Source organism: Protopterus annectens, chromosome 3.part0 (assembly GCF_019279795.1).
Source record: "Protopterus annectens isolate FY-2018-M chromosome 3.part0, PAN1.0, whole genome shotgun sequence".
Classification (NCBI taxonomy): Eukaryota; Metazoa; Chordata; order Ceratodontiformes; family Protopteridae; genus Protopterus; species Protopterus annectens.
In genome coordinates, this window is record NC_056731.1 from 310,712,131 (window position 1) to 310,736,051 (window position 23,921).

General features: G+C 40.3%; 1 protein-coding gene across 1 annotated transcript in view; it reads right to left on the reverse strand.

The window, feature by feature from the left end:
* NOM1 (nucleolar protein with MIF4G domain 1) overlaps nucleotides 1-23,921 on the reverse strand; it is a 507,890-nt gene that overhangs the window by 149,978 nt on the left and 333,991 nt on the right. Inside the window, exon 7 of the mRNA XM_044065581.1 lies at nucleotides 1,715-1,847. Coding sequence (XP_043921516.1) covers nucleotides 1,715-1,847 — 133 coding nt within the window. The remainder of the gene's footprint in view (nucleotides 1-1,714; nucleotides 1,848-23,921) is intronic.

Here is a 23,921-nt window from a genome sequence, read left to right on the forward strand (position 1 = left end):
TCTTCTAGTCAACTCCTCTGCCTTATTTCTGTCTTTCAAGCATTTTCCTTTTGAACACTGGAAAAGATTTCATTGGCATAGTCTCTCTGAGCTTTATCATCAGAAGAATAAGAAGCAGAGTACCCTTCTGTTTAATAGCTCAATTTTTGGTGGATAAACTTTTGTACTTCCTCCTTAGCATGTTCTGCATCAAAAATGACTTTGACCCAACAGGAAAAATATTCTGAAGATGGATGGATACAGCCGCTCAAATCCTATACATGGCTCTTGATATTCCCTGATTTCTAGAATAAATTTACTCCTCTTATGCCTGGTATAAAGTGAGTAATCCTTTTCCACAAACACTATCTCCAACTTTTAGTACTTTGTCCTTCTGCTACAGTTTTGTCAGAACTCTTTCTGCTGGTAGGACTGCATCTTTACTGTTAGAGGGCTTGGCTGCTTTCTCATGGATAGATTGGGAACGTACACACAGCATGCCCTTTCAATTATTAACTCCTGGCGTGGAATACTGGCCAGTTGCTTATTGCGCTTTCATAAAATGAATACAGTATTTTTCTTTCCACTTTTTCTGGTACACCAGAAAATCTTTTTTTTTCCTCTGTGCTCTGCCTTCTAACTGTAACATTTTTTTGAAACATCTATTCTTGAATGGTGTCATACTTACCCAGCCTTCTTTTTCATTTTGACCTCCGAGTTTTGCAGTTTTATCAGTTCCTCTGAATATCTGTTTAAAGCTTCTTCCATTGTTTTCCATCCTTTTGTTATCTGAGTTGATATATTCCTTCAGTGCTTCATTTATTTTATTAAACTCTGAGCACATTTAACTTATATTTTTCTTCTAGATTACTGGAAGTCAGGTCTTACACCACATATGGAGCTTGAAATGCTTTTTGCTGAACAGCTGCAGGATTCTTCCCAGCCAGTGTTTTCTCCTCACCTTTCGTGGTTGATTTTCTTTCAGGTTTTCTAAAATTTCTTTGCTGGCATCCAAGCAGTGCCCTTACTAGCAATAACTGAAATTTACCCCAAAAAACAAATTCATTGCCTCTCTTTTCTGAGTTTCTTTTCACAGTGGGAAAGCTGAAATTAAGCTGTTACTCAGTGTGCAGACATCTTGGAAGTTGTGACATATACACATTTTTCATAATCAGCATGTTGCAATTTGCAGAAGTGTGGGTGTATTTATTGCAGTCTGTGTCTACGTATATGTATGTTAAATGTATATATGTCAATTATGCAGATGGGTTGCAGGGCTACTGCCTTCTCAGTTAGTCATAATTAAGCAAGTTTTTTTTCCAGACTGACAGTGTCCTGCTCACTCACAGAAAAAAATATGCCATCATTTTCGAACCTTGCAATTTTTAACAACTACAAAACACCAATCAACATCACAGATGAAAACAGCAAATTGCATAAACAACAAAACACAACAGGTACATAAACAAAGTCAAGGTATTATACATGGAATCAACATTTGTTTTTACAGTCGTGAAAGAAAACATTAAATTAAAAAAAAAATACAAAGCTTTTACTGAAGAATTCAGTGGTCTACAACAAAGTAAATTCAGGAAGAATTTTCTTGGAGAATTATGCCTATTCTTTCTTTATTTTACCCCATCCATGTTTAAAGACAAAGACAAACTTTCCTCCAAGTGTTTACAACTATTAAGCTAGATTCTAATTAAGTAGTTCATAACCTAGTTTACATTACCTGAAATCTTCTATCATAGTTACAGAACTTATCTCCCAAGATGGCATAAAAAGCGTTGAAGGTTTTCTCCTGAAGACAGCAATCAATGAGCACATGAACGATTTCCCTTTCCTGATGGTCCTTCAGTCCAAGCCTAGATGATCAATAATAGAAATGTGAACTGCTCACCTCTTCATAAACATTTTTGACTTCATGCTAATTTGCAAAGTTGAAGTATCTAACAATGCTGACAATTTTTTGCATTATTTTTCGTAACATTTCTGTCAAAGAAATGCTCTATATTCTTTTGCATTAATTCTTTCCAATTCTATGCCTAGCACTCACCCATTTCTGTACGACAGATGCCTATGAAATATTTGGCAATCTCTTGGGCTTCTTCAGCACAAAAAAAAAACTTACCTGAAAATACAGCAAACATTTGGTTACAATACACATCTCCTCCTCTTGTGTGGTGAACCAATGTCTTCTCATAACACTGATGAACTGAAATGCCAGATACCTGGGGTCATGCAAAACAATGTTTGATGAAGATGTGGACCAATGACCATGGAGTCACAGCAAACACCTACAACAAAGACATTTCTGATGCAAGCAATCGGCAAGTCAAACTGGATGACAGGACATTCGTCTGTTATCAGTTCCCACACATTAAGAAAGATACTATAGTAATGTTTCTGGTATTTAACACTGTCTGTCCTATCTTCCAGGAGCACTGCACTCACTTTAGGTAGAACCCGTGTTGACAGGGCATACACAAGGTGTGAAGAGTGACATCTTCCCAGTTTTCTGCCCTTGGAAAAAAAGAAAGGTTAAGTGGACTACTTTAAAGGCAATTCTGAAAATACTTTAATGAAGACATGTGGTCGGATTCTAAGGGACATTCAATCATTATAACAGGCTAAGGTTCCTTACAAATGAGAGCCTCATGCTCTAAGATTCTATGAGAAGATGTAACAGTTACAATGAAAAGTGTTTTCCAAGAGGAACTTCAGAGATACCAAACATACAGACTTGAACTGGACAGACAAATCTGTCAACTGAGTAACTTAAGCTCCAAGTATGGAAAGAGTTTTTTAATGAAGAACACAGATGCATAACCTCTCAAAAGAATTGGTTAACTAGCTACTGCTGTGCCAGAGTCCTATCCTCTACAAGGTCATGATGGCAGAAATGACAGAGACATGAACCTTGACAGCAAAGTAACTGAGAAAATGGAATACTTACCATAATGTTGGATCCTTATTTTCCCCCAATGTCTGCCTCAACTTATGGGTTATTTGTCCTTAGAACGTATTTATGCAATTGAGGATTCAAGCCAGAAATTTTGTTACTACACAGCTTTCTGTAGCATATACACTCCTCCATTTTTCTATAATGTACCTGTGTCATCATGCCTCAGACAGAGTCTGCCCAGATGCACCCCCCCAAAAAAGCAGATGTGCATAAACAAATATGTTAAAGGACTGAAGAATATGCTTTGAGCATAGATATACCACATCTATCTAGAGGTAATGGATGTGACAATTTTGATGGAGTACTGTGGGAAGGTTGCTGAAGTGGTCAGAGTGGGGCAACAAGGATCAAGCGTTATGGTAAGTGCATAAACTTCTGTATCCTGCATTGTCTGTCTGTCCAGCTCAACTTTACGGGACAGAATCCCCATCTGCTTAGCTTCCTGTGTAGCATCAAGACAGGATACCCTTTACGATGGCAGATCCAAAGGAAGACCTGAAATTAAAAATCATATCCAGTCTAAAATGCTTAATGAAGGAATGCATTGTTGACCAGATTGTTGCAGCACAAATATCATCTGTAGAGGAGTTTCTGAAGAAAGACATGGAAGTACCAAGTGATTCTGTAGAATGGGTTTTAGGGTTTCAAGCCAAGGAACTTTTTGATACAGTAAATGCTTGTAATACAATCTGATAGAAGTCTGGACAGAGTGGCTTTGGAAATCTTGGAGCCTAATTTAGCAGTTGAAAAGGAGACAGGGTTAATTATCTCTGTATAATTCTTAAAGGAGAACCGTATCCACAGACTCAAAAAACATGTTTCCTACATTTTAACAACACTCTGGGATTATGTACAGGTTTTTAAAATATTTTATACACAATTTCTAAGTCTGACCACATGGGTATGTCATCTTGAAGTAATTCCAATTGTTTAGTCTGCCTGTAAGTATCCCACAATGCAGTGCTTGTCTGTAACAAATTAAAATACGCAGGCATCTTTCTTCCTAAAACTGCTCACTGCATTGATTTTACATGCATACACTGCTTTCAGTTTTAAATAATACTGTATGCCGTTCAATGAATACTTAAAACACAAACAGTACAAATGCCACAGAACAGACTTCTAAAGTGCTTTTTACTACTGCTTCATTTTTGAATGGTTAAATTGCAGTATTTTGTGAAGCCTGAATTACACTACTTTGACTCATCTCCCATCCTCCTTCACACCTAACTTCCCTAGCTGTCAAAGTGCTAAGGGTAATTGGAGCCGTTACCTGCTGTGATTGACAGCTCACAGCAGGTGACTTGACTCATGTACTGTTTCCTTGTTCTAGCCTTTGCTTTCTATATGGGTAGGGGAAGGACCAGGGAACTGTTACAATGCGGCATGGGTGGGTTTTTAGGACGGTTGTAGTGATGTCAGTTTGGGGAGGGAATTGGCCAGAATACTACCTGTATTCATTGGCCTTGATGACATCAGTGAATTGGAGACTGCAGAAAGCTTTTCCAGGGTGGGAGAAAAGGTTTTTGAAAGTGAAACTATCACAGTACAGCAAGGTACTGTTCCCATTGGAGAGAACAGTCAATTTAAAATATTTTAAATGCTGTATTGTTGTTTATTCATAGCAGAGACGATAAATAGGGAGAAAAAAGACAGATAAATTGGGTATTTCATAACAGAACCCCACTGCTGTCCTTTAAGAATGGTGCAGGTAAAAACATATGTTTATGAACTTGCAAACACTGGAGCAGAAATTCTTCTTTAATATGATTAGGAAAGAAAACTGGCAGGGGATTACTCGAGCTCAAGGTTGATTTAGAAGCAACCTTGGGAACAACGAAAGAGTTAACACTCAGCACAATTGAGTCTTTATGGAAAATAAGACACTGCGTTCTCCAGGAAAAAGTGCAGTTGTAATATTCTGGCTTACTTTAGAGCAACTAATAGCAAGGTTTTACATGACAGGTGTTTCAAATGGGAGGAAAAAGCAGGCTCACAGAAAGCTGGAACAAAGGCTTTAAAAAACAAACTCAATTCCCACAAAAGGGGTGGAAATTTTCATGGGAGACTATGAGGAAAAGTCCCTTTTAGAAAAGCTCTACAAACCTTTTTGGAGACTAAGAAAGTAGAGTTAAACTGTTGGTGGAAATTAGATATGGCCATCAGCAGAACTCTCACAGTGGTGTAACCCAGAGTTAAACAGTACTACCAGAAATTAAAGGATTGGGGGATTAGAAGTTGAAAAAGAGTCTAGGCCTTCATGCCTTGCCCAGAGAGAGAACATCTTTCGTTTATTCATGTACATTTTTCTAGCAGTATTCTCCTTCTGTGATGACAAGAGGTTCTAAGCAACCCTATCAGAAAAGGATGAATTACTGGCCATCACTGAAATTGGAGAAAGCATGCAGTTACTTTCAGGGAGACAATGTCTAGGTGAAACCTGCTGGACAGATTTGGCAAGAAATCTGAATGGGGATACAGCAGTCAAGGCTTTTCTTGATCCGAGGCAAAAACATAGCAAAGTAAATTTGCCTAGACCTAAATGGGGCTATGAAGAAGAAAGAGGCCTTGCACAGTGAAGCTTTTCTGCTGGAACTTCATCATAAGAAGAGGAAGGGAGGCCTAAAGAAGACTAGGTGGCCAAGGATGAACCACAGCATTCCTACTATCAGTCACTGTACAGATGAGGGCAAAAAAAATCTGTTGCTGCATTTGGAATTGGTCAGACAGGCAAACAGGTTACAGCAAGACTGGCCCCAGTAGCAAAAAACTGTCAGATGCTGCCAGATTCAGAAACCACTCAAAGCATCAAGAAACAAAGGCTAAGCCTGTCTGCTAGAAGGATGGTCCAACAAAATGTGTTGCAACTGGAAAGAGCTGTGAAGACAATGCCAACTGCCAAATTCTCATAGCCTCTTAGCAGAGCAGTTATGATTAAATTCCTCCTTGCTTAAGTGCATTTATGGAAGTGTTTTGTCCATTTGGACTGAGATCATATCCTTGGGGAGGAAATCCTGTACAGCCTGCAATGCTAGAAAGGCAGTCTCAATTTCCAGGACAATGACAAAGAGGAACCTCTTGTTGTGACCATCTCTGTTGAACTGTTCTCCCCTTGAAATGCCCTCAGTAAGGAAGCATCCACAGTACCAGTGTCTAACAGAAGGGGTAAAATGAATGGACAGCCTACTGGAACAGAGGATGACTACATCTACCAATGCAGATGGCATCTGCAAACTGATGAGAGATATATGGGAAAACAGAGGCTGAGAAAACGGAGACCACTGAATGCTGAGTGCCCAATGAAGCACTCCTGCGATATCTGGCATGCAGGACTAGAATAATGGAAGCTGTCAGCATGCCCGATACTTGTAGCATCAGGATAGCTGAAGGAGATATTGTCTGAAGGACTTTAAATATGATGAACTTGAGGGATAGAAGCCTGTCGCTTTACAACTTTGCAAATTTTTAAATTTATGTTCAAATGGCATCTGATAAAAATGGGTTCAGGCTCCTAGGCAGCGAGACATTTCCCTGTGGTATATTTGGTTGGGGACACGTGGCTGAAGTGACATTTGGCTGCAGAGAAATATGTCTGTTGTGAATTCCCTGTGGGCAAAGAGAAGCACACACTGCTATGCCCACAGCTTTAGTAACCAAGTATGTGGGGGAAGAAGAAATAATGAATGTTTGTCTCAGTGTACAGTACATGCTTAAGTAACTACAAGATGTAGAAGTGTGCTACAGCATGCAGGAAATCTTGCATGCTACTGCAGTCACATTTATGCTCCAGTATGTATTTCAAGTAATTTTCCCTAGACACTGTGAAGGTAGTAGTGTTTCTCACACACCAATGATAAAGGCACTGCCTGTTGTGCACCACATTTTTACTGCCATTGACATGCCCACTGGCCAGCCTGCTGCTGATGCCTGCCATACTGCCTGCTGTCTCATGTTGCATTGGGAACCATGGACATTATTTTCCTCCTGTGCATTTGGTTACTGAAGTTGTGGGCATGGCATCACGTTCTTCTGTTTGCCCACAGGGAATTTGCAACAGCTATATTTTTCTGCAGCTAAACGTCACTTTAGCCATGTGTCCCCAATCAAATATACCACAGGGACATGTGTCACTGCCTAGGAGCCTGAACCCGATAAAAAATTATGGTGTGAGTAGGCTCCAATTTGGACTTTGAGAGATTTACTGATAAGCTAAAGAGTAAGCATAAATGAAGCAAGCTATTTCTTGCTAAGGAAAAGGATTAACCTAATGTGGCTACAAGGCACCAATCATCCACATACAGGAACACTAGAAAACCCTTCATCATGAGATGAGCTGTGACTACCACCATGTACACTGTGAACACCTATGTAGGCTGTGGTGAAACTGAAAGGCAGGGATCAGAACTGGCACTGACTGGCTCAGAGTCAGATGTGGAGGTACTTACTGGATGCATTTGTGATTTTTATGAAGAGGTGAGCATCCTTAAGATCCGTCGAGCACATCCAGTTTCTTTTCTGTAGATATGGGAGGAAGGACTGTATGGTGACAATATAGAATTTTGCCTTTGTGCCACAGAGACTTAGGCCACTTAAATCTACAGAGAGACCAAGATCCTCTGATATTTTTGGAACTGAAAAGAATCCAACACAGATGCCAAATCCTCCCTGGTCTGATGGGACCTCTTGGATGGCTCATTTTTAAAGGAGATGAGAACTATCCTAGATGCTGATTTATATTTTTTTGTATAATTTGATATCTTGAATTTCTGATATTTTTGATATTTTGTATAATTGTTTATCTCGTTAGTAGTATTGTAGTGGAGCTTTTCTCCTCGGGCATCCGCTGAAAATGGACATGTATCCAGTTGGACTAGCCCGGTAAACAAATGTAAAATAAAATAAATAAATAAAAATAAATAAATTTCATTGGGGAGGCACATCTGGGAGAGGCAGAAATGATCATCTTGGAAATGATATGAAGGGACCAGTATGGCCCCTGGATATTATACTATTCATCTAGGTGTTGTGCTTGATGGCCAGCAAAGAATCCAATAGATATACAACTCCCAACTGCCACCAGAGTTGAGCAGCCAGGCAAGACATTAGGGGTCTTTGAGAAGTTTTCCCAACTAGAAATCTTATTCTGTGGACCCCCCTTCTGCCTCTAGGATGGTGTCCGTTTAAGGATATCCTCCCCAACATGGCAGGCCCTATCTGAAAAGGAATCAAAACAGAAACTTTGCAATCAGGTAAAACTACTCTGCCATTTGACCACTATGGTTCTTGGAAAAATACCTCAGAGGGGTTTCACAGTGGACTGTAATGACACACAAAAATCCTCCACTCCTGCTCACTTTTCAGCAATTTCTTAATGACCTTGGGACCCAAAAAAGGGCCCATCATGCAGACCATTTACAAAGGGTTCTCTGAAGTCGCCCTCAAAGTTGCAGGGACACAATCATTGGCGAATCACAATGCCTGTGCCTGCTGCTCTAACTGCTACATCTGTTGCATTGTGAAGCATCCTCATAGTGAGAACAATAAAAAGACAGCACGATTGACACTATATTTGTGACTCAAACTGTTTCCTGGTTCTGGAGTAGGTCATAATTTTCAGAGAATCAAGTGTCTACTCTGACAGATCTCTCTCAAACTTTGGCATTTGAGTAATACAGTTCAACACTCTAAGAAAAAGGTTCTGGAGGCATAAGCATGTCTCCTCATTTGGTCCATCATTCTCAATTCAGTGCTGGGAGAATGGACCATGAAGCTTTCCTCAGAAAGTTATTTCAATATCATATAAAAAAACAAATCCAACAACTAGATGAAAAAGTTAAAACCTATCTCAACTACACATATTCTGGGGGATTGCTGATGGTTGCTGCCAACTGAAACAGGAATTCATACATTTACTGTTACAGGTAAGAAGGACTTGCATAACAATAGCAAGTTCTTTATTCACACTGGCTCAGTGGCATTTTTTTGTGCATTCCCAAAGACTACCCTATCTAGGAGGTGGAAGGATAAGGATCCAAGAACCCCTGGAGAATGGTCCTAGCAAAGCCTGCTCTAGACATCGAAAAGGAATCCAGTTTGCAGTTCTTTGTAAAGATATGAACAGTGGGCCAGACTGCTGCCTCTAGTATGCTTTTACAATCCACCCCTTTCCAATATGCCATCAAAGAGGATAAGGCCCTAGTCGAGTGAGACTTAACCTTGCCTGGAAGAGATTTACCATGGTGGGAGTAACAGAAAACAATGGCAGAGGGCAACCTTCGTGCAACAATTTGCTTAAGGACAGGTTTGGCTTTCTTAGCTCTCATATAGGAGGCAAACAGCTGTTCAACATTCAGAAGGAGCTTTGTTCTGTCAAGGTAGTACCTGAACTGCCTGTGCATAACCAAGGTATGCAGAAACTTTCCTCCCTTTTTTTTTTTTTTTTGGATCAGGATAAACACTAGGAAATTAATGGCTTGATCCAAGGTAAATTCAGGAACAACTTTAAGCAAAAATGATGGTGAATTAGTGAGTAATACAACTCTGTCCTTGTGAAAAATGAGACAGGTTTGGCCTACCATGAGAGCTTGTAGCTCACAGACTTGCCTTGCAGATGAAAGAACAATAAGTAAAACAGTCTTCCAAGTGAAGAACTGTAAATTAGCCTAAGAGGTAGGTTCAAAAGGAGGGAAGGCCAACTTTTCAAGAACAAAGCTGAAATCCTAGGAAGGAGGGATTTGCTTTTGAGAGGGTCTCACCTGCAACACTCAAACTGCTTGACAACAAAAAGTGATTAAAAAGGAGTATTCCTGGGCAGACAAGCTGAGATGTCTGCAAGACGCATTTGACAGAAGCACATGACAAGCCATCTCTAAATAGAACACACAAATATTTCAAAACCAGAGAGGTTGAAACACTTTCATTCAGGACCTCTGTTATTGGCAAGGCAAACGTCTGGAATACCTCTTCCCGTTGTAAACTTAAGATTTTCTAGTTGTAGGTTTTCTTACCTCCTTAAATATCTGCTGCACATCCTCATGGAAATAAGTGCCTAGATGTTATCAAAATAGAATCATTCAGGATGTCAGCTGCAATTGCTCTAAGCTGGGGTATATTATTTGCCCCTGATGCTGTGTGAGCACATCCACTTTCTAAGAAGCTTGTGGTAACTGCCTTTGGCCAATTCCATTAAAATGGAGAACCAAATTTGACTGGAATAAAAAAGGGGGTATCATAATCATCTTTGGTAATTCTTTCTGAATCTTTAGAAGTAAACTCCACAAAATGCAAGTCCGAAAGAACTGAGAAAACTCTTCTAAATCCAATAACTTGAAAGACTTTCTTTATTAAATGAAAACTAAAAATAGGATTAGCGCTTTTGTTTTTTGATTAAAAAACTTCTTCAGATGAAAGAACACTGAGCCGAAATGCATAAAAGTGCTCAATGATAAAGTCATACCCTCCAACTTGAATCATGTCACATCTCATGAATATTCAATGTGCGATGACATTTTTTTTTATGATGATGGAGTTCCTTCATCTAGTGATGGATTTCAGCTTTAATACAGGTGCTAAAGAAATCATATCAAGATTGGGATTGTGGTTGGCCCCCAAAATGAACTGCCGATATAGTTCACGCTTTTCCAAAATTAATGGCCACGGACTGCCATGTGGATCTCGTTCAACTTTTTCCAGCGCTACAAATTTGAAAGTATGCATAGGGAAAATAGAGATATGCTTGAATAAGGCATTTGTGTCTTTTCTTTTCGTGATCTCATATAGGTGGTTCATACACCATCTCCTTTATTTTCCTCTCAGTTTCCCTATATAGAAACTTTGACACGATTTGCAAATGGCTGCATAAACAACTCCTTCCATATTACAATTAAAATTACCATTTATGTGAACTTTCCTGTTGTTTATAAAAACTTTGTTTGATTCTCATACCCAACCGTTGTTTTAAATTCTTACTCTGTCTCTCTAAGATATTCTTAAGGTTGACATTCCTTTTACATTCGATTTTTGGAGTTTGTCCAAGTCTGTTTACAAGTCCAATGTCATCCCTTATAATATCCCAATTTTTTTCAAATATCCATCTTAATTTTCCGGAATACATATTATATACTGTAATGAACGCGGACTGAAAGTCGTCATCTTCTTTGGGACCAGACTGATGATCTGAAATATCTGTAGAAACAACTTCCATACTGTTTAGTACTACTTCACCAATCATATTCTCTTCATAATTGGGGGGGGGGGGTCACAGTATTACCCAAAATTGGTTGAAAATAATCTTTAAAAGTACCTGGGGAATCAATGGAAAGGGTGAAATGCATACAAGAACAGCCCCAGCCATAGATACAATAGTGTCTGTCTTCCAAGCATGACTGCAAGGATGTCTTGAACAGAAAGCTTCCAGTTGCCTGTTTGAAAGGAGGCGAACAGATCTACTTGAGGTGTTCCTCACATCCAGATCATAGGTTCATAGGTTAGTACTAAGCTAACTGCCCTTGCGAGCCATTTTAAGCCTAGCCAATTATCCATTGTGAGACTCAAACCCTGGACCTTGTGTTTGTAAGACAAACACCTTAACCATTAGGCCACCATGTCTTGGAAGTCCTCTACATGAAGCTTCCATTCATGACGGTCTAACCAGAATCTGCTTAATCTGTCTGGAATTGAGTTTTGCTCTGAAAGGATGTAAAAGCCCTGAAAAGTCAGAATATTGCTGTAGAACCAGCTTCCTGTCCATCACTGGCAAATGGCAAAGAGAGCATGATCTTGTACCCCCTTGCTTTTTCATGTACCACATCACAAAAGTGCTGTTTGTGACCACTAGAAGAGGACCCAGAGTTCATAAGTGGTGAAGAACTAAGGCCTGAATCACTGCCAACATCTCTTTTACGTTTATGTGCTTTGGCATGTCCTGAGAACCCCACAAACATTACCTTGTACTCCCATGGACACTGTTCCCCATGGAAGAGTCCACCCCTCCTCCACTACAGATCCTGTTTCATAAATCTCAGTACCTGTACCTGGAAATCCAAGGGATGAAGGTGTTGGATACAATAATATAAGTACTACTGAATCTTTTTCATGTGCAGTGTAGCTAGTGGTATCATGACGATGCTATTAGGCCTAGGATTTTTGCTGAGGTCACATCTAGAATACAGAAATCCAAGAAAATGCCCTCATAAGTCAGAACTTTGTCTTCAGGCTGGAAGGCTATCCTTTTTACTATGTCTATTCAACAGCCTAGGTAAACAATTTGTTGAGAGGGTGTGTGGAAGGTCTTCTGAACATTAAATTTGAAGTCCAGATGAGAAAGGTGGAATGTGTCCTTTTCTAAGGATTTTAAGCACAAATACAGAATCTGCACAAATCAACAAGTCACCTAAATAAGGAAACTGTGGATACCTAGGTTTCTGCAATAGGCAACCACATGTGCCAGACACTTTGCAAACATTTGAGGTGCACTAGGTAGCCCAAAGGGTAATGTAGAAAACTAATAATGTAAGCTAGACCTTGCAAATCTCAAATATTTCCCAAAATTGGCAGCACAAGGAATGTAAGTGTCCTAGAGATCTAGAGTCACCAAGAAACAATGGTCTCCAAGGACCGACTATAAGGTGAGCATTTTGAATTTCAGAACTTTTACAAAGGTGTTTAGAAAAGACAAATGTAGGCTGGGTCTCCAGGAGTGGAACCAAAAAGATTTTGGAGTAAAATACTTTACATTTGTGTATCACAAGCAGTGGTTCCATGACCCCCTGCTTCTACCACACAATGAAGCACTTGGGAAGCAGCTTTGTCTGGTCTGGAGGGTGTGTGGGAAGTCCCCTAAATGGGGAAGGATTTTCTATCCACTGCCATGTGTATCCTCTACAAATTATTCCCAGAACCCATTTGTCTGAGGCTGCAGGACTGAGAGACAAACAATTTTATACAAAAAGTAAATCAAACCATATTAACGAACTTACATTTACAAACATTATATACCACACATACTATTCTATACAACACAATCAATTCAACATTACATAAACTGTTCAGTTGCTACCTTCTCTTCAATCTTATTTGTCCTACAAAACATTATCCTGTATGTATTGTTCCCACAATTTCTTTCTTTTCTATGTAATTACTTTTTCCATTTTCTAAAGATCCCATTTCCTGTTCTTTTATCTCTGTTACAATATTGGTTACTTCAGGAATGGTTGGTTTAGAATTTGATTTCCATTTTCTAGTAATTGCTTTTTTGGCAACCACCAGAATTAAACTTAACAAGGACTTACTATGTCTAGGCAATTCAAATCCTGTATCCCAGCTAAAAAAAAAAAAAAAAAATTCCTTAATTAGTTACACTCATCTGCCAGCCCAGTATTCCTGACAGAGTACTCAGTAAGGAATTTTAAAGTCTGCCAACTAACTAAACTCAGAAAACATATCCTCCCCAAGTACCCCCCCTTCCCCATTTTGCCTCCATTTGCCATTTACCCGAGAAAAAATCCTTTGGAGTCTGCTTAGGGTATAAAAGTACCTACACAAACACTTCCATGCAAAAATCCTAAATCTACTAGACTTCGTTGCATATTTGTTTCTTTGTAAACTGTTTATCTATTCTCTCTTCCCAATATTTTTTTAGTCTCCTCTGATTCCTATAGCTACTGTGCAACATTTTATATGCTCTACTAATTATCCTTTTTGTAATAGCAGCTTCTGCTCTAGATTTAACTAAAATCTTAACTGGTGCAGGTCTTTCACTTAGGATTTCGCCATCTCTTTCTCTTTGCCTATACTCTATCAGTCCCTGATAAGAGATGCAATCTCGAGCCTGCAGTCCAAATCTCTTCCTGGCCTCTTTCCATTCTACTACCATTACCTCTCTAATTACTTGTTCTCAATACCTTAGTTCCTTTGCCAGCTTCCCCTAGAGCCCCCTTCTTGCTTGTTCTCTGTATCCCCTAATTGCAGTCATTCCTATTGGCAGAAACTCTTTTCCCCATTCCAATGTTGGCTTAATTCTTACAATACTTTCTTTTACTTCATGAATATAACAACTTTTTTTTTTAATTTCTCCAAGTTTTTTGGGTTTCTAATACCATGATGGGAATGGAACCCATTCCTAAGTCAAAGTATGATTAAAGCTCATAAAATTAGTATTGTTTCAGTCTTTAATGTCAGCCAGACGTACTCTTCGCAGCACCCGCAAAGTGCCCAGTAATAACTCCTTCTGCAATTCATATGGAGTTACATGTATTGGTAACAGATCTAAATATGACTGTAGATTCTTTTTTATAAGACCTGTTGTTCCTACTACTATTGGAACTGTCTGGGTATATTTCTTTCCCATTACTCCTGATATTTTATGACTATGTCTCTATACACGTGACACTGTAGTCACTGGGTGTAGTGATTTCAATAATCAGTGCTACTTTTTGTCTTTTCAAGGACCACTACATCTGGTTTTCTCCCCTCTATCTTTTGAACTGTTGATAATGGATGATCCCATGTGATGAAGACGTCACCATTTTCTATGATGCTTTGTGGCTCATGTTTCCAGTGTTATTCATCCACTACAATACCACAATGTTTGCACAATCCTCAGTGCAAGACATGCCACATTATTATGCCTTTCAGTATACTGTCCTTCTGCCATTAGTATGTCACACCAGCAACAAGGTGTGTGACTGTTTTCAATTCTTTTACACAACCTACATTTGTCTGTTTCTCCCATGTTTTTCTATCGTCTTAAGTTTTTCTTCCTTTGCTCATATTTGTAGTTTATTTGCGACCATGCATGATAAATCCTGATCCGTCAGAATACTGTGCATTGCTTTAATCACTTCTATCTTTCAGAGTATTTTTATTGATCTGTTTCCTCTTCTATACTCTTCTAACAGTGACACATCATGTCTTAGCTGCTTTATAGTTTTCGCTATTTGATACTTCCATGATGGTATTCGATTTCTACCCTTCTTTTCCCTTACTACCCTGTGTTCTTGTGGTAGAATTTTATCTGTTATTAATTTAGCTGCACAGTAATATATCCGGTTTACTTCTGTTACATCGCATGGATCTCTATGGACAACCCTAAATACTGTGTTCATTTGTTTTATCAAACTTCTGACTTTTTAGGTTTTATTGATCTTCTGCAGACTATTTCTTTCGTTGATCTTAATATGTCCGTCTCTATTAAATCAAGCAACCCTTCACTTAGCTCATTTTCCTCTAAACTGAGGGCACATTTTTTGTTCTCCATTTCCTGCGTGCATTCTCTAGAAAGTTCTATAACATCAACCTGTGTCACATTCTCTTCAATTTCATCATGTGTCACCAATTGCTCTATCATATGGGAACTCATTCGTCAATCACTCCTCAAAATTGACTGCATCAGAGTTGCCACAGTTTCCTTTTCTTTCCCTTGCTGTCCACCTTCAAGTGAACATTTATACTGGTTTCTTGTGGAAGGCTCCAAAATATCTTCATATCACAACTGACCAGCTGCTTCCTGTTCCACTGGTTTCTCCTTAATTTGGATTTCCATTGCTCTATTTTGCTGTGGTGCTTTCTGAGTTAGAATTTCTACACTGAATCCTTCACTTCACAGGTATCCATAACCTCAGTTTCTAATTCTTTAACTTCTCCATTACTGATCTTCTTTTCTACTTTTTCTCTTTGTCGATACCTTTGTCTGCATTTCTCTTCAAATACCTTTAGTGCTGCTCTTTTTGTATTGATTAGATTTGCTTTCTCCTTTACATAAATATTACACACACCCTTTTTCCCATGTCCATATTTCTTCTTTAGATGTCTCCTGATCTTCTTGTTTCTCCTTACTTTGGGAACTCATTCCATCATGTTGTGATGTAACCTGTTGGACCTACTACACCAAATCCTTCACTTTGCAGGCATTCTGTAAAGTACAGTTGTGTACACTTACCATAAATGTAGATGTTGGAGTGTATTCACTGTTGCAGTCATTACACTTGGATAATCTGCTGGCAGGTTGCCCTCAGTCGGCCTGAACAACAAAGTCTTGGGTCCTGCGTCAGTTGCTGTCTCCTCTTCCATGACGTCCGGGGTATAAAACATGCAGCCGATGCCATTTTATTCAGTTTTTCTTGCCCCAGATGTCAGATGACCCCCAAATGGGGAGCAAATATATATATATATATATATATATATATATATATATATATATATATATATATATATATAAAACTAAACAGTAATATATATATAAATGCACTTTTAGCAACATAAACTTTACCTTCATCTAAAGGGCTGCAGAACATAGTGAAGGAAAGAGAAGTTATAGAAAAGGGTGCTGGCGGGTGGGTAACCTGGACTGCAACAGTGAATACACTCAAACATCTACATTTATGGTAAGTGTACACAACTGTACTATGTTCTTCATGTTTCACTGTTGCAGTCATTACATTTGGGTAGAATCCCAAAGCTATGGATGGGAGGATGGAACTAAATAGCATTAGGGGTGGCTAAAAGGCCCTGCACAACTGCAGTGGCAAAGCCTGCCCTGGATATGAAGAACAGAGGCAAATGATAATGCTTTGTGAAGGTATGCACAGAGTTCCAAGTAGCAGCTTCTAGAATGTCTTTGGTTGGAACTTCTCTGAGAAAGGCTGCTGAGGTAGAGACAGCCCTGGTAGAATGTGACCCGATTACCTTGGGCACAGGTTTACCATGGTGCAAGTAGCAGAAACGAATGCAGTGGCTTATCCACTTAGAAATAGTCTGCTTTGATATAACCTTCCCCTCTGATCCTGAAGCAAATGCCACCAGTAGTTGCTCAGACTTTCTTAAAGACTTGGTCTTGTTTAAGTAGAATCTTTGTTGTCTGTGTACGTCCAATGAATGCAGAATCTGCCCCCCCTTATTCTGCGGATTTGGGTAAAATGTTGGCAGGTGAATAGTTTGGTTAAGAGCCACATTGGATACCACCTTAGGCATAAAGGAAGGATTGGTCCTGATAGGCACCCTGTCCAGGTAAAATGTAATAAAAGGCTCCACAGCCAAGAGAGCCTGTAGCTCTGAAACCCTTCGTGCTGAAGTGATTGCCAAAAGGAAAGCTGTTTTCCAAGATAAAAACTGTATATCTGCAGTAGATGCTTGTTCAAAAGGAGGCAGGGTGAGTTTTTCCAGCACAAAATTGAGGTCCCATGCAGGAGATGGTGATCTTCTGAGAGGCCTTAAATTTTTAGCTCCTCTAAGATACTGTTTTAGCAGAGGATGAGAAAAGATGGGAGGCTCTGTGTTGTAATGAGCCGAGATTGCAGAGGCATGGATTTTTATTGAAGAGAAAGATAGGCCCTTGTCAAGCATCTCAGTCAAGTATTGTAAAATCTGAGGAAGATTTGGTTTTGCTGTGTCTATTCCTTGTACTTGGTTCCAAGCACAGAATCTCTTCCATTTATCAGCATAAGATTGTCTAGTATTAGGCCTTCTAGCTTCCAAAATGACATCCATCACAAATTTACTGAGAGGTCTTGTTTGAATAATTAAATGATCAGCCATGCTGCAAGGTTCAGAGTTTGGAGCTGGGTGTGCAGAATTTGAGCGTTCTGTTGAGACAGTAGACGAGGTATTTGAGGCAAGTACCAAGGAGGGAGTTGAGACATATTCCTTAGGATTGGGTACCAGTGCTGGCGAGGCCAGTCTGGATCAATTAGGATCATTTTTGGTTTTTCCTGTCTGACCTTTAGTAAGAGCAGCGAGAGAAGAGGCTGAGGGGTAAGGCATAGACTGAAAGTTTTTTCCAACTGAAGGATAAGGCATCCACTTTCCATGCTTGTCTGTGATACGTCCTTGTGCAGAATTTGTCCAGTTGATAATTTTGGGGAGAGGCAAAAAGATCTATGCCTGGGCTCCCCCATTTCTGTGTTACCATGCTGAAGATTTGTGGATCCAGTTTCCACTCGTGCGGGTCCAAAAGATTTCTGCTTAGGTCGTCTGACAGAGTATTTTGTTTTCCTGGCAGGAACTGAGCTTGAAGATGTACTTGGTAAGTCAAGGCTGTGTTCCACAATGCCATGGCTAGTCTGCAAAGTGGGTAGGAATGTGTATCCCCCTGCTTGTTTATGTACCACATAACGGTGGTGTTGTCCGTCTTTATCAGTAGTTGTCCTGGATGAAGTAAGTCCTTGAAGGCTGTCAGAGCATTCTGAACCGCTAGCATCTCTTTCTGGTTGATATGCAGATGCATTTGTTTTGGGCTCCATATGCCCTGAATGCATCTCCCCACCAGATGGGCCCCCCCAAGCATAGTCTGATGCGTCTGGAGTTAGGGTTTGGGTGGCAGGGGGTAGAGTGAATGACAGTCCCTTGTTTTGGTGACATGTCTCTGCCCACCAAAGAAACTCCTGTTGTAGGCAGGGAATGAGAGGAATCATTGTTTCCAGAGTGTGACAATGTTGACTCCATAAACTTTTTAGGTACCACTGAAGTTTCCTCATATGCAGTCTTGCATATGGAATTAGTAGAATGTAGGATGCCATGAACCCCAAAGCCTGCAGAATTTTTCTTGCAGATAACTAGGTTTTTATTGCCATCTGTTTGAAGTATGTTGTCAGTTGCCTTTGTTTGTCTGGCGTAAGGTAGGCCATCTGGGCAGTTGTATTCAAGCTTGCACACCCAGGAATGTAATTATTTGAGAGGGTACCAGTTGTGATTTATTTTCGTTTATTGTGTACCCTAGGCATGTTAGAAGCCTTTTTACAAATGCCAGATGTTGAAGAAGAATGTCCTTGTTCTCTGCTTGAATGAGACAGTCATCCATGTAAGGATAAATTTGTACGCTTCTTTGCCTTCAAAATGCAATTACTGGTGCCAGGCACTTCGTAAAGACCCTGGGTGCAGTAGATAAGCCAAAGGGCAGTGCAGAGAATTGGTAATGCATAAAACCTGCCTTGAAGCGGAGGTATCTTCTGCACGATTCCCCTTACTGGGATATGCAGGTATGCCTCTTAAGTCTAGAGTCACTAACCAAGCGTTCCTGCCCAGCATAGGCAACAGCTGTTGGAAAGTCAGTATTTTGAATTTTGGAATGTCTAGGTAAGTGTTCAAAATCGACAAGTCCAGTATTGGACGCCATGCATTGTCTTGTATGGGTACCAGGAACAGCCTTGAATAAAAACATTGCCCTTTTTCCTGTTCTGGTATTGGCTGAATAGCCCCTATCTCCATGGGGGACGTAACTTGTTTCTGAGCCTCTGCCCATTGATTTTGTGGCAGATCTGGCCAAGTGTTTGGAATTGGCAAAGTATGGAAATGAAATCTGTACCCCTGGGATACTATGTTTAAAACCTACTTGTCCTGGGTAATTAAATGCCAATTGTGAGCATGAAGTGCTAATTTTCCCCCCAAGGGGGCTGTCAAGAGATAAGTGCCTGGTGAAGGTAGAGGGAAGTCATTGAGACTGCTTACTGTAGGGTTGTGCTTTGTTTCCTCCAGATTTGGAGGTGGAGGCACCCCATTGCTTTGACCTGTAAGAACCCTGTGATTGGTATCTAGAGCCTTTTGAGTGCCTGGATTTGCCTTGAGAGGTGCTGTTGGACACAGGAAAGGACCAATTTTTAGTAGGCCAGTGCCTACTGAACCTGGGTGGCTGCACTTGTAAGAACTCTTTTACAGTTTGCATAGATTTAGCTTTGTCTTCCGTTTTCTTTAAAACCTCTTCTGCCTTACTACCAATCATGCTGTAAAGGGGCATCCACCAATTTAGTTTTAACATGATCAAGCAAATTTTGCTCCTTGAGCCAGGCATGCCTTCTAATCACAGATCCAGTAACTGCGGCCCTGCAAGAGGCCTCCAAGGAATCAAAACCACATTGCCAATTATGCTTTCCAACCTGTTCTGCTGCATGCAATAATTCCTGTAATTCTTTATTTTCCACACAATCAGAAATCAACATAATTTTCTGTTTCAATAAGCCCATAACATGCTGTTGATATTTATGCACATGAAACTGGCAGTTTAAGGCCCTAATTGCCAAGGTTGCAGACTTATAAACCTTCTTTCCCCATCTATCCAGAGCCCTGGAATCTCTATCAGAGAGGGTAGGATTTTTGGCTCTAGAGGCTTTTATACCTTTGAGACCCTGTGATATAGTCTCAGGATCAGCAGCAGGATTTTCGAATAGAAATTTGTGGGAGTCAGGAATACTGTAATATCTGTCTGGCTTACTAGGAGCCGGACGTAGGGAATCAGGAGCCATGCTTGATTCTGAAAACACATCATCAACAATGTCTAATACAGGAGGTATAGCCAAAGGTCTATGCTGAGGAAGGAGAAGGAAATCCCTAAGCCTCTTTTTCGATTCAGAGAAATCCTGATTCTCAATGAAAATGTTCCCTTAAAGTATGCAAAGTTTCACCAAAAGAATAATCCTCAGGAGGAGATGCAGATGGGATGGATTCTTCTGTATCTGAATCCTCATAGGGAGGAATAAAAAATTCCTGATCAGAAGAGGAATCAGAAGAAATGGAAACTTGATCTGAAGATTCACAATCAGTGTCTTGCCTAGGCCTCTTAGTGGGGGGGGGGGTGTTGGGAACCCCTGATCAAGGTAATTAAGTCCTCAGCCATTTTGATCATCTGTTTTTTGGGCATAGGGGTCTGAGCACCTGGCTCATGCTTCATTTTGTTTAGACTTAGAAAATGTTTTTGATCTTGTTTTTGAAGTCGACATCGGTTTTATGTAAAAATGTTGAGGCCTGAAAACACCCTCAGAAGCCGGTGCCTGCTCAGCAGCTCTGGACCCATCCAAGGATGAGACATCCGCGGGTTCAATACTCTGAGAACCTCGCGGCATACCGGACTCCGCTTGGGTCTCGGTAGAGGCCTGCGACTCAAAAGTTGCGGGTATCAATGGCTGCAAAAGCACCTCACTGAGTACCGGCAAACCAGCGACTAGCTTAGGAGAAGCTTCATTGTTGGTTTTGGACCTCGATGGTCTGTCTCTGTCTTTTTCTTTGTGTTTTTTGTGACCTCTGGTAGTTGGATTGCTAACCGATGACATTTCAGGGTAATTAAATCTGGATCCAAAATATTTTGAAGCAAAAATATACTGACGCTTAATAGTGCGTTGGTTAAATCTAGCACAAAACCGACAGCAAGGCACGTTATGGTCTGGGCTTAGGCAAGGAATACAGTACAAATGAAAATCCTTATGAGGTATTTGCTTCCCACAAGTAATGCAATTATTAACATACAGTTCTTTGGAGACGTTTCAGTGGGTGTTCTCTTTTTTGGCAGGTTGTTTTTTGTTTTTTAGTCAATTATTAACATTTACTGACATCGGTAGGAGCAAGAAAAAGTTTCCCCAACGGGGTACTTAGCTTTAGTTGAAGACTTCGGTTCTGAAACTCGAATGCGAAAATTTCAGGAGTCAGCTGACCGGCACTTGCGAACTGCCTCTGCTTCGGGCACTGCGCGGCAAGAAGACTGAATAAAATGGCATCGGCTGCATGTTTTAAACCCCTGAAGACCTGACGTCATGGAAGAGGAGACAGCAACTGATGCAGGACCCAAGACTTTGTTATTCAGTCCGACTGAGGGCAACCTGCCAGCAGATTACCCAAATGTAATGACTGCAACAGTGAAACGCGAAGAACATCTTCAACTTTAGTTGTTTTTAACTTATACTTTACAAATCTTTTCTACATTCCCTCTTATTGATATATACTTTTTTAATTGTGAAATTTTCCACATCTAGATGCCTTTGCCTGTATTTCTCTTCGCATATCTTGGGGATACCTTTTTTGTATTAATTAATTTGGCTTTCGACTTTCCATAAATATTGCACCACATCAAATCTCTCTCTCTTTCCCATGTCTATATTTCTTTTTTATACTTTTCAAAACTATCTAGGTTTTGTTGTTTATATTTTCTCACTTCTTCAGATGCTTCTTTTTCTAAACAGATCAAAGTTTCTTGGTCTATGTAATGTTTTTCACAAATCTGTTCTATTAATGAATACACATTTTTATATATTTGAAGCTTCTGACAGTTTTTCTTGTCATAGTATTTTTCTTTCCTCTAATTTCTCTTAATCTTTTTGTATATCTTGTATCTGCAAATTCTGGGCTTTTAGCATAAAAGTAACAATACATAATTTCTTTCTTATCCTCAATAGGCCACTCCATCATATTTATGGCTCTTCTTTGGCCTATTAGTGTTTGTGATTTTTGTGGAATGCCACTTCCTTCTATAACAGGGGGGGGAGGCATCCTTCCCTGGGTCTGCCCTGGCCCTATTGCAAGAATGTTTCCATATTTTGAGGATTCTACACTGTCATTTTATCCAGTCCTGGCACCAGTGTGCCTACCAGGATTGGGCAATTTTTTTATCTTGGGTCTTTTGCGTCCAGCTATCTTTTTAATTTTAGACCAGCTTCTGTCCATGATACATGCTACATAAAATACAGTCTATATATCAGTGTCATCTTGGTGAGATTTTCAGAAAAACAGGATCCACCTCATGAAGGTACTCACCAAGACTTGAGGATGAATTCAATTTCAGCAACACTACTCTCCATTGCTTGCTGACTTACCTCTCCAGTCGGACTTTTCATTAACTTTTAATTATTGTCAGCACTTTCTTCTTTATTTGGTTCACTTAAAACTTATTAGATTAAATCAAGGATCTTAATCCAGGCACTCACACAATACCTTTTTTAATTTCTCCAGATCTTTTGGGTTTCTAACACTATGATGGGAATGGACCCCATTCCTAAGTCAAAGTATGGTTAAAGTTCATGAAAGAATAGTTGTGTAAAATCTTACCATAACCATAGATGTCCTTCTCTTCCATGTTGCAGTATTCTAGGTGTGGGATTTCCTGCCCTCAGGCAACTCCTATACAAAAGTTTCAGCTTGGCTGTTGCAGTGTGCTTGGGACGTCACACTTAGGGCCATAAACCAGGGGCCTTTAATGTGATGTCTGCACGCACAATCCTCAGAACTTGAATGCCAGCAGACAGAGAATAAGGCCCAGCAGGAGGAATGCCAGTAGTTTACAGGTGTGTGACTTGGAGTCCTACTGTAATATGGATAGTACAGGTAAGGAATAGGACTTGGGGGAACTGGTGGGTGGGAAGGAATACTGCAACATGGAAGAGAAGGACATGTATGGTTATGGTAAGATTTTACACTACTATTCTACGTCCTTCTATTCCTATGTTGCAGTATTCTAGGTGTGGGAGTGTACCACAGCTTATGTGGATGAGAGGGTGGTGGTAGATGAAGAGGGCTCTACAAGACCCTGCAGGATTGCTCTGGTGAATCCTGTCCTAGCTCTGGAAACTTAGTCAAGTTTGTAATGCTTGATGAAGGTGTGGATAATGGCCCAAGTGGCTGCTTCCAAAATGGATGCTGTGTCTAGGCCCTTCATGAAGGCCCTTGAGGTGATCGCCGTTCTAGTGGAATGGGCCCCGACTCCCACTGGAGGTTCCTTTCCATGGTGGGAGTAGCAGAAGCAAATAGCTTTCCTAATCCAGCATGCGATGGTTTGCTTGGAGACTGCCTTGCCCAGGGCTCTGGGGCGGAAGGAGACAAAGAGCTGGCTAGTCTTCCTGATGGTTTTGGTCTTGTCCAAGTAAAGCCTAAGTTGTCTGTGCACGTCCAGGGAGTGGAGTATCCTCTCCCCTTCGTTAGTGGGTGAGGAGAAAAAGGTGGGTAGATGAATAGATTGGTTCAGAGACAGGTCATTGACCACCTTAGGCATAAAGGAGGGGCTGGTTCACAGGGACATCCTGTCTTTGTGGAAGATGGTGTAGGGGGGACAGGCCATTAAGGCCTGTAATTCTGACACTCTTCTGGCTGAAATGATAGCCATCAGCAGGACCATCTTCCATGTACACACATGTAAGGAAGAGGCCCCCAGCCGGTTCAAAAGGATGTTGGTTAATTTCTCCAAGACGTAGTTAAGGTCCCAGGTCAGGGGGATAGGGTTTCCTAG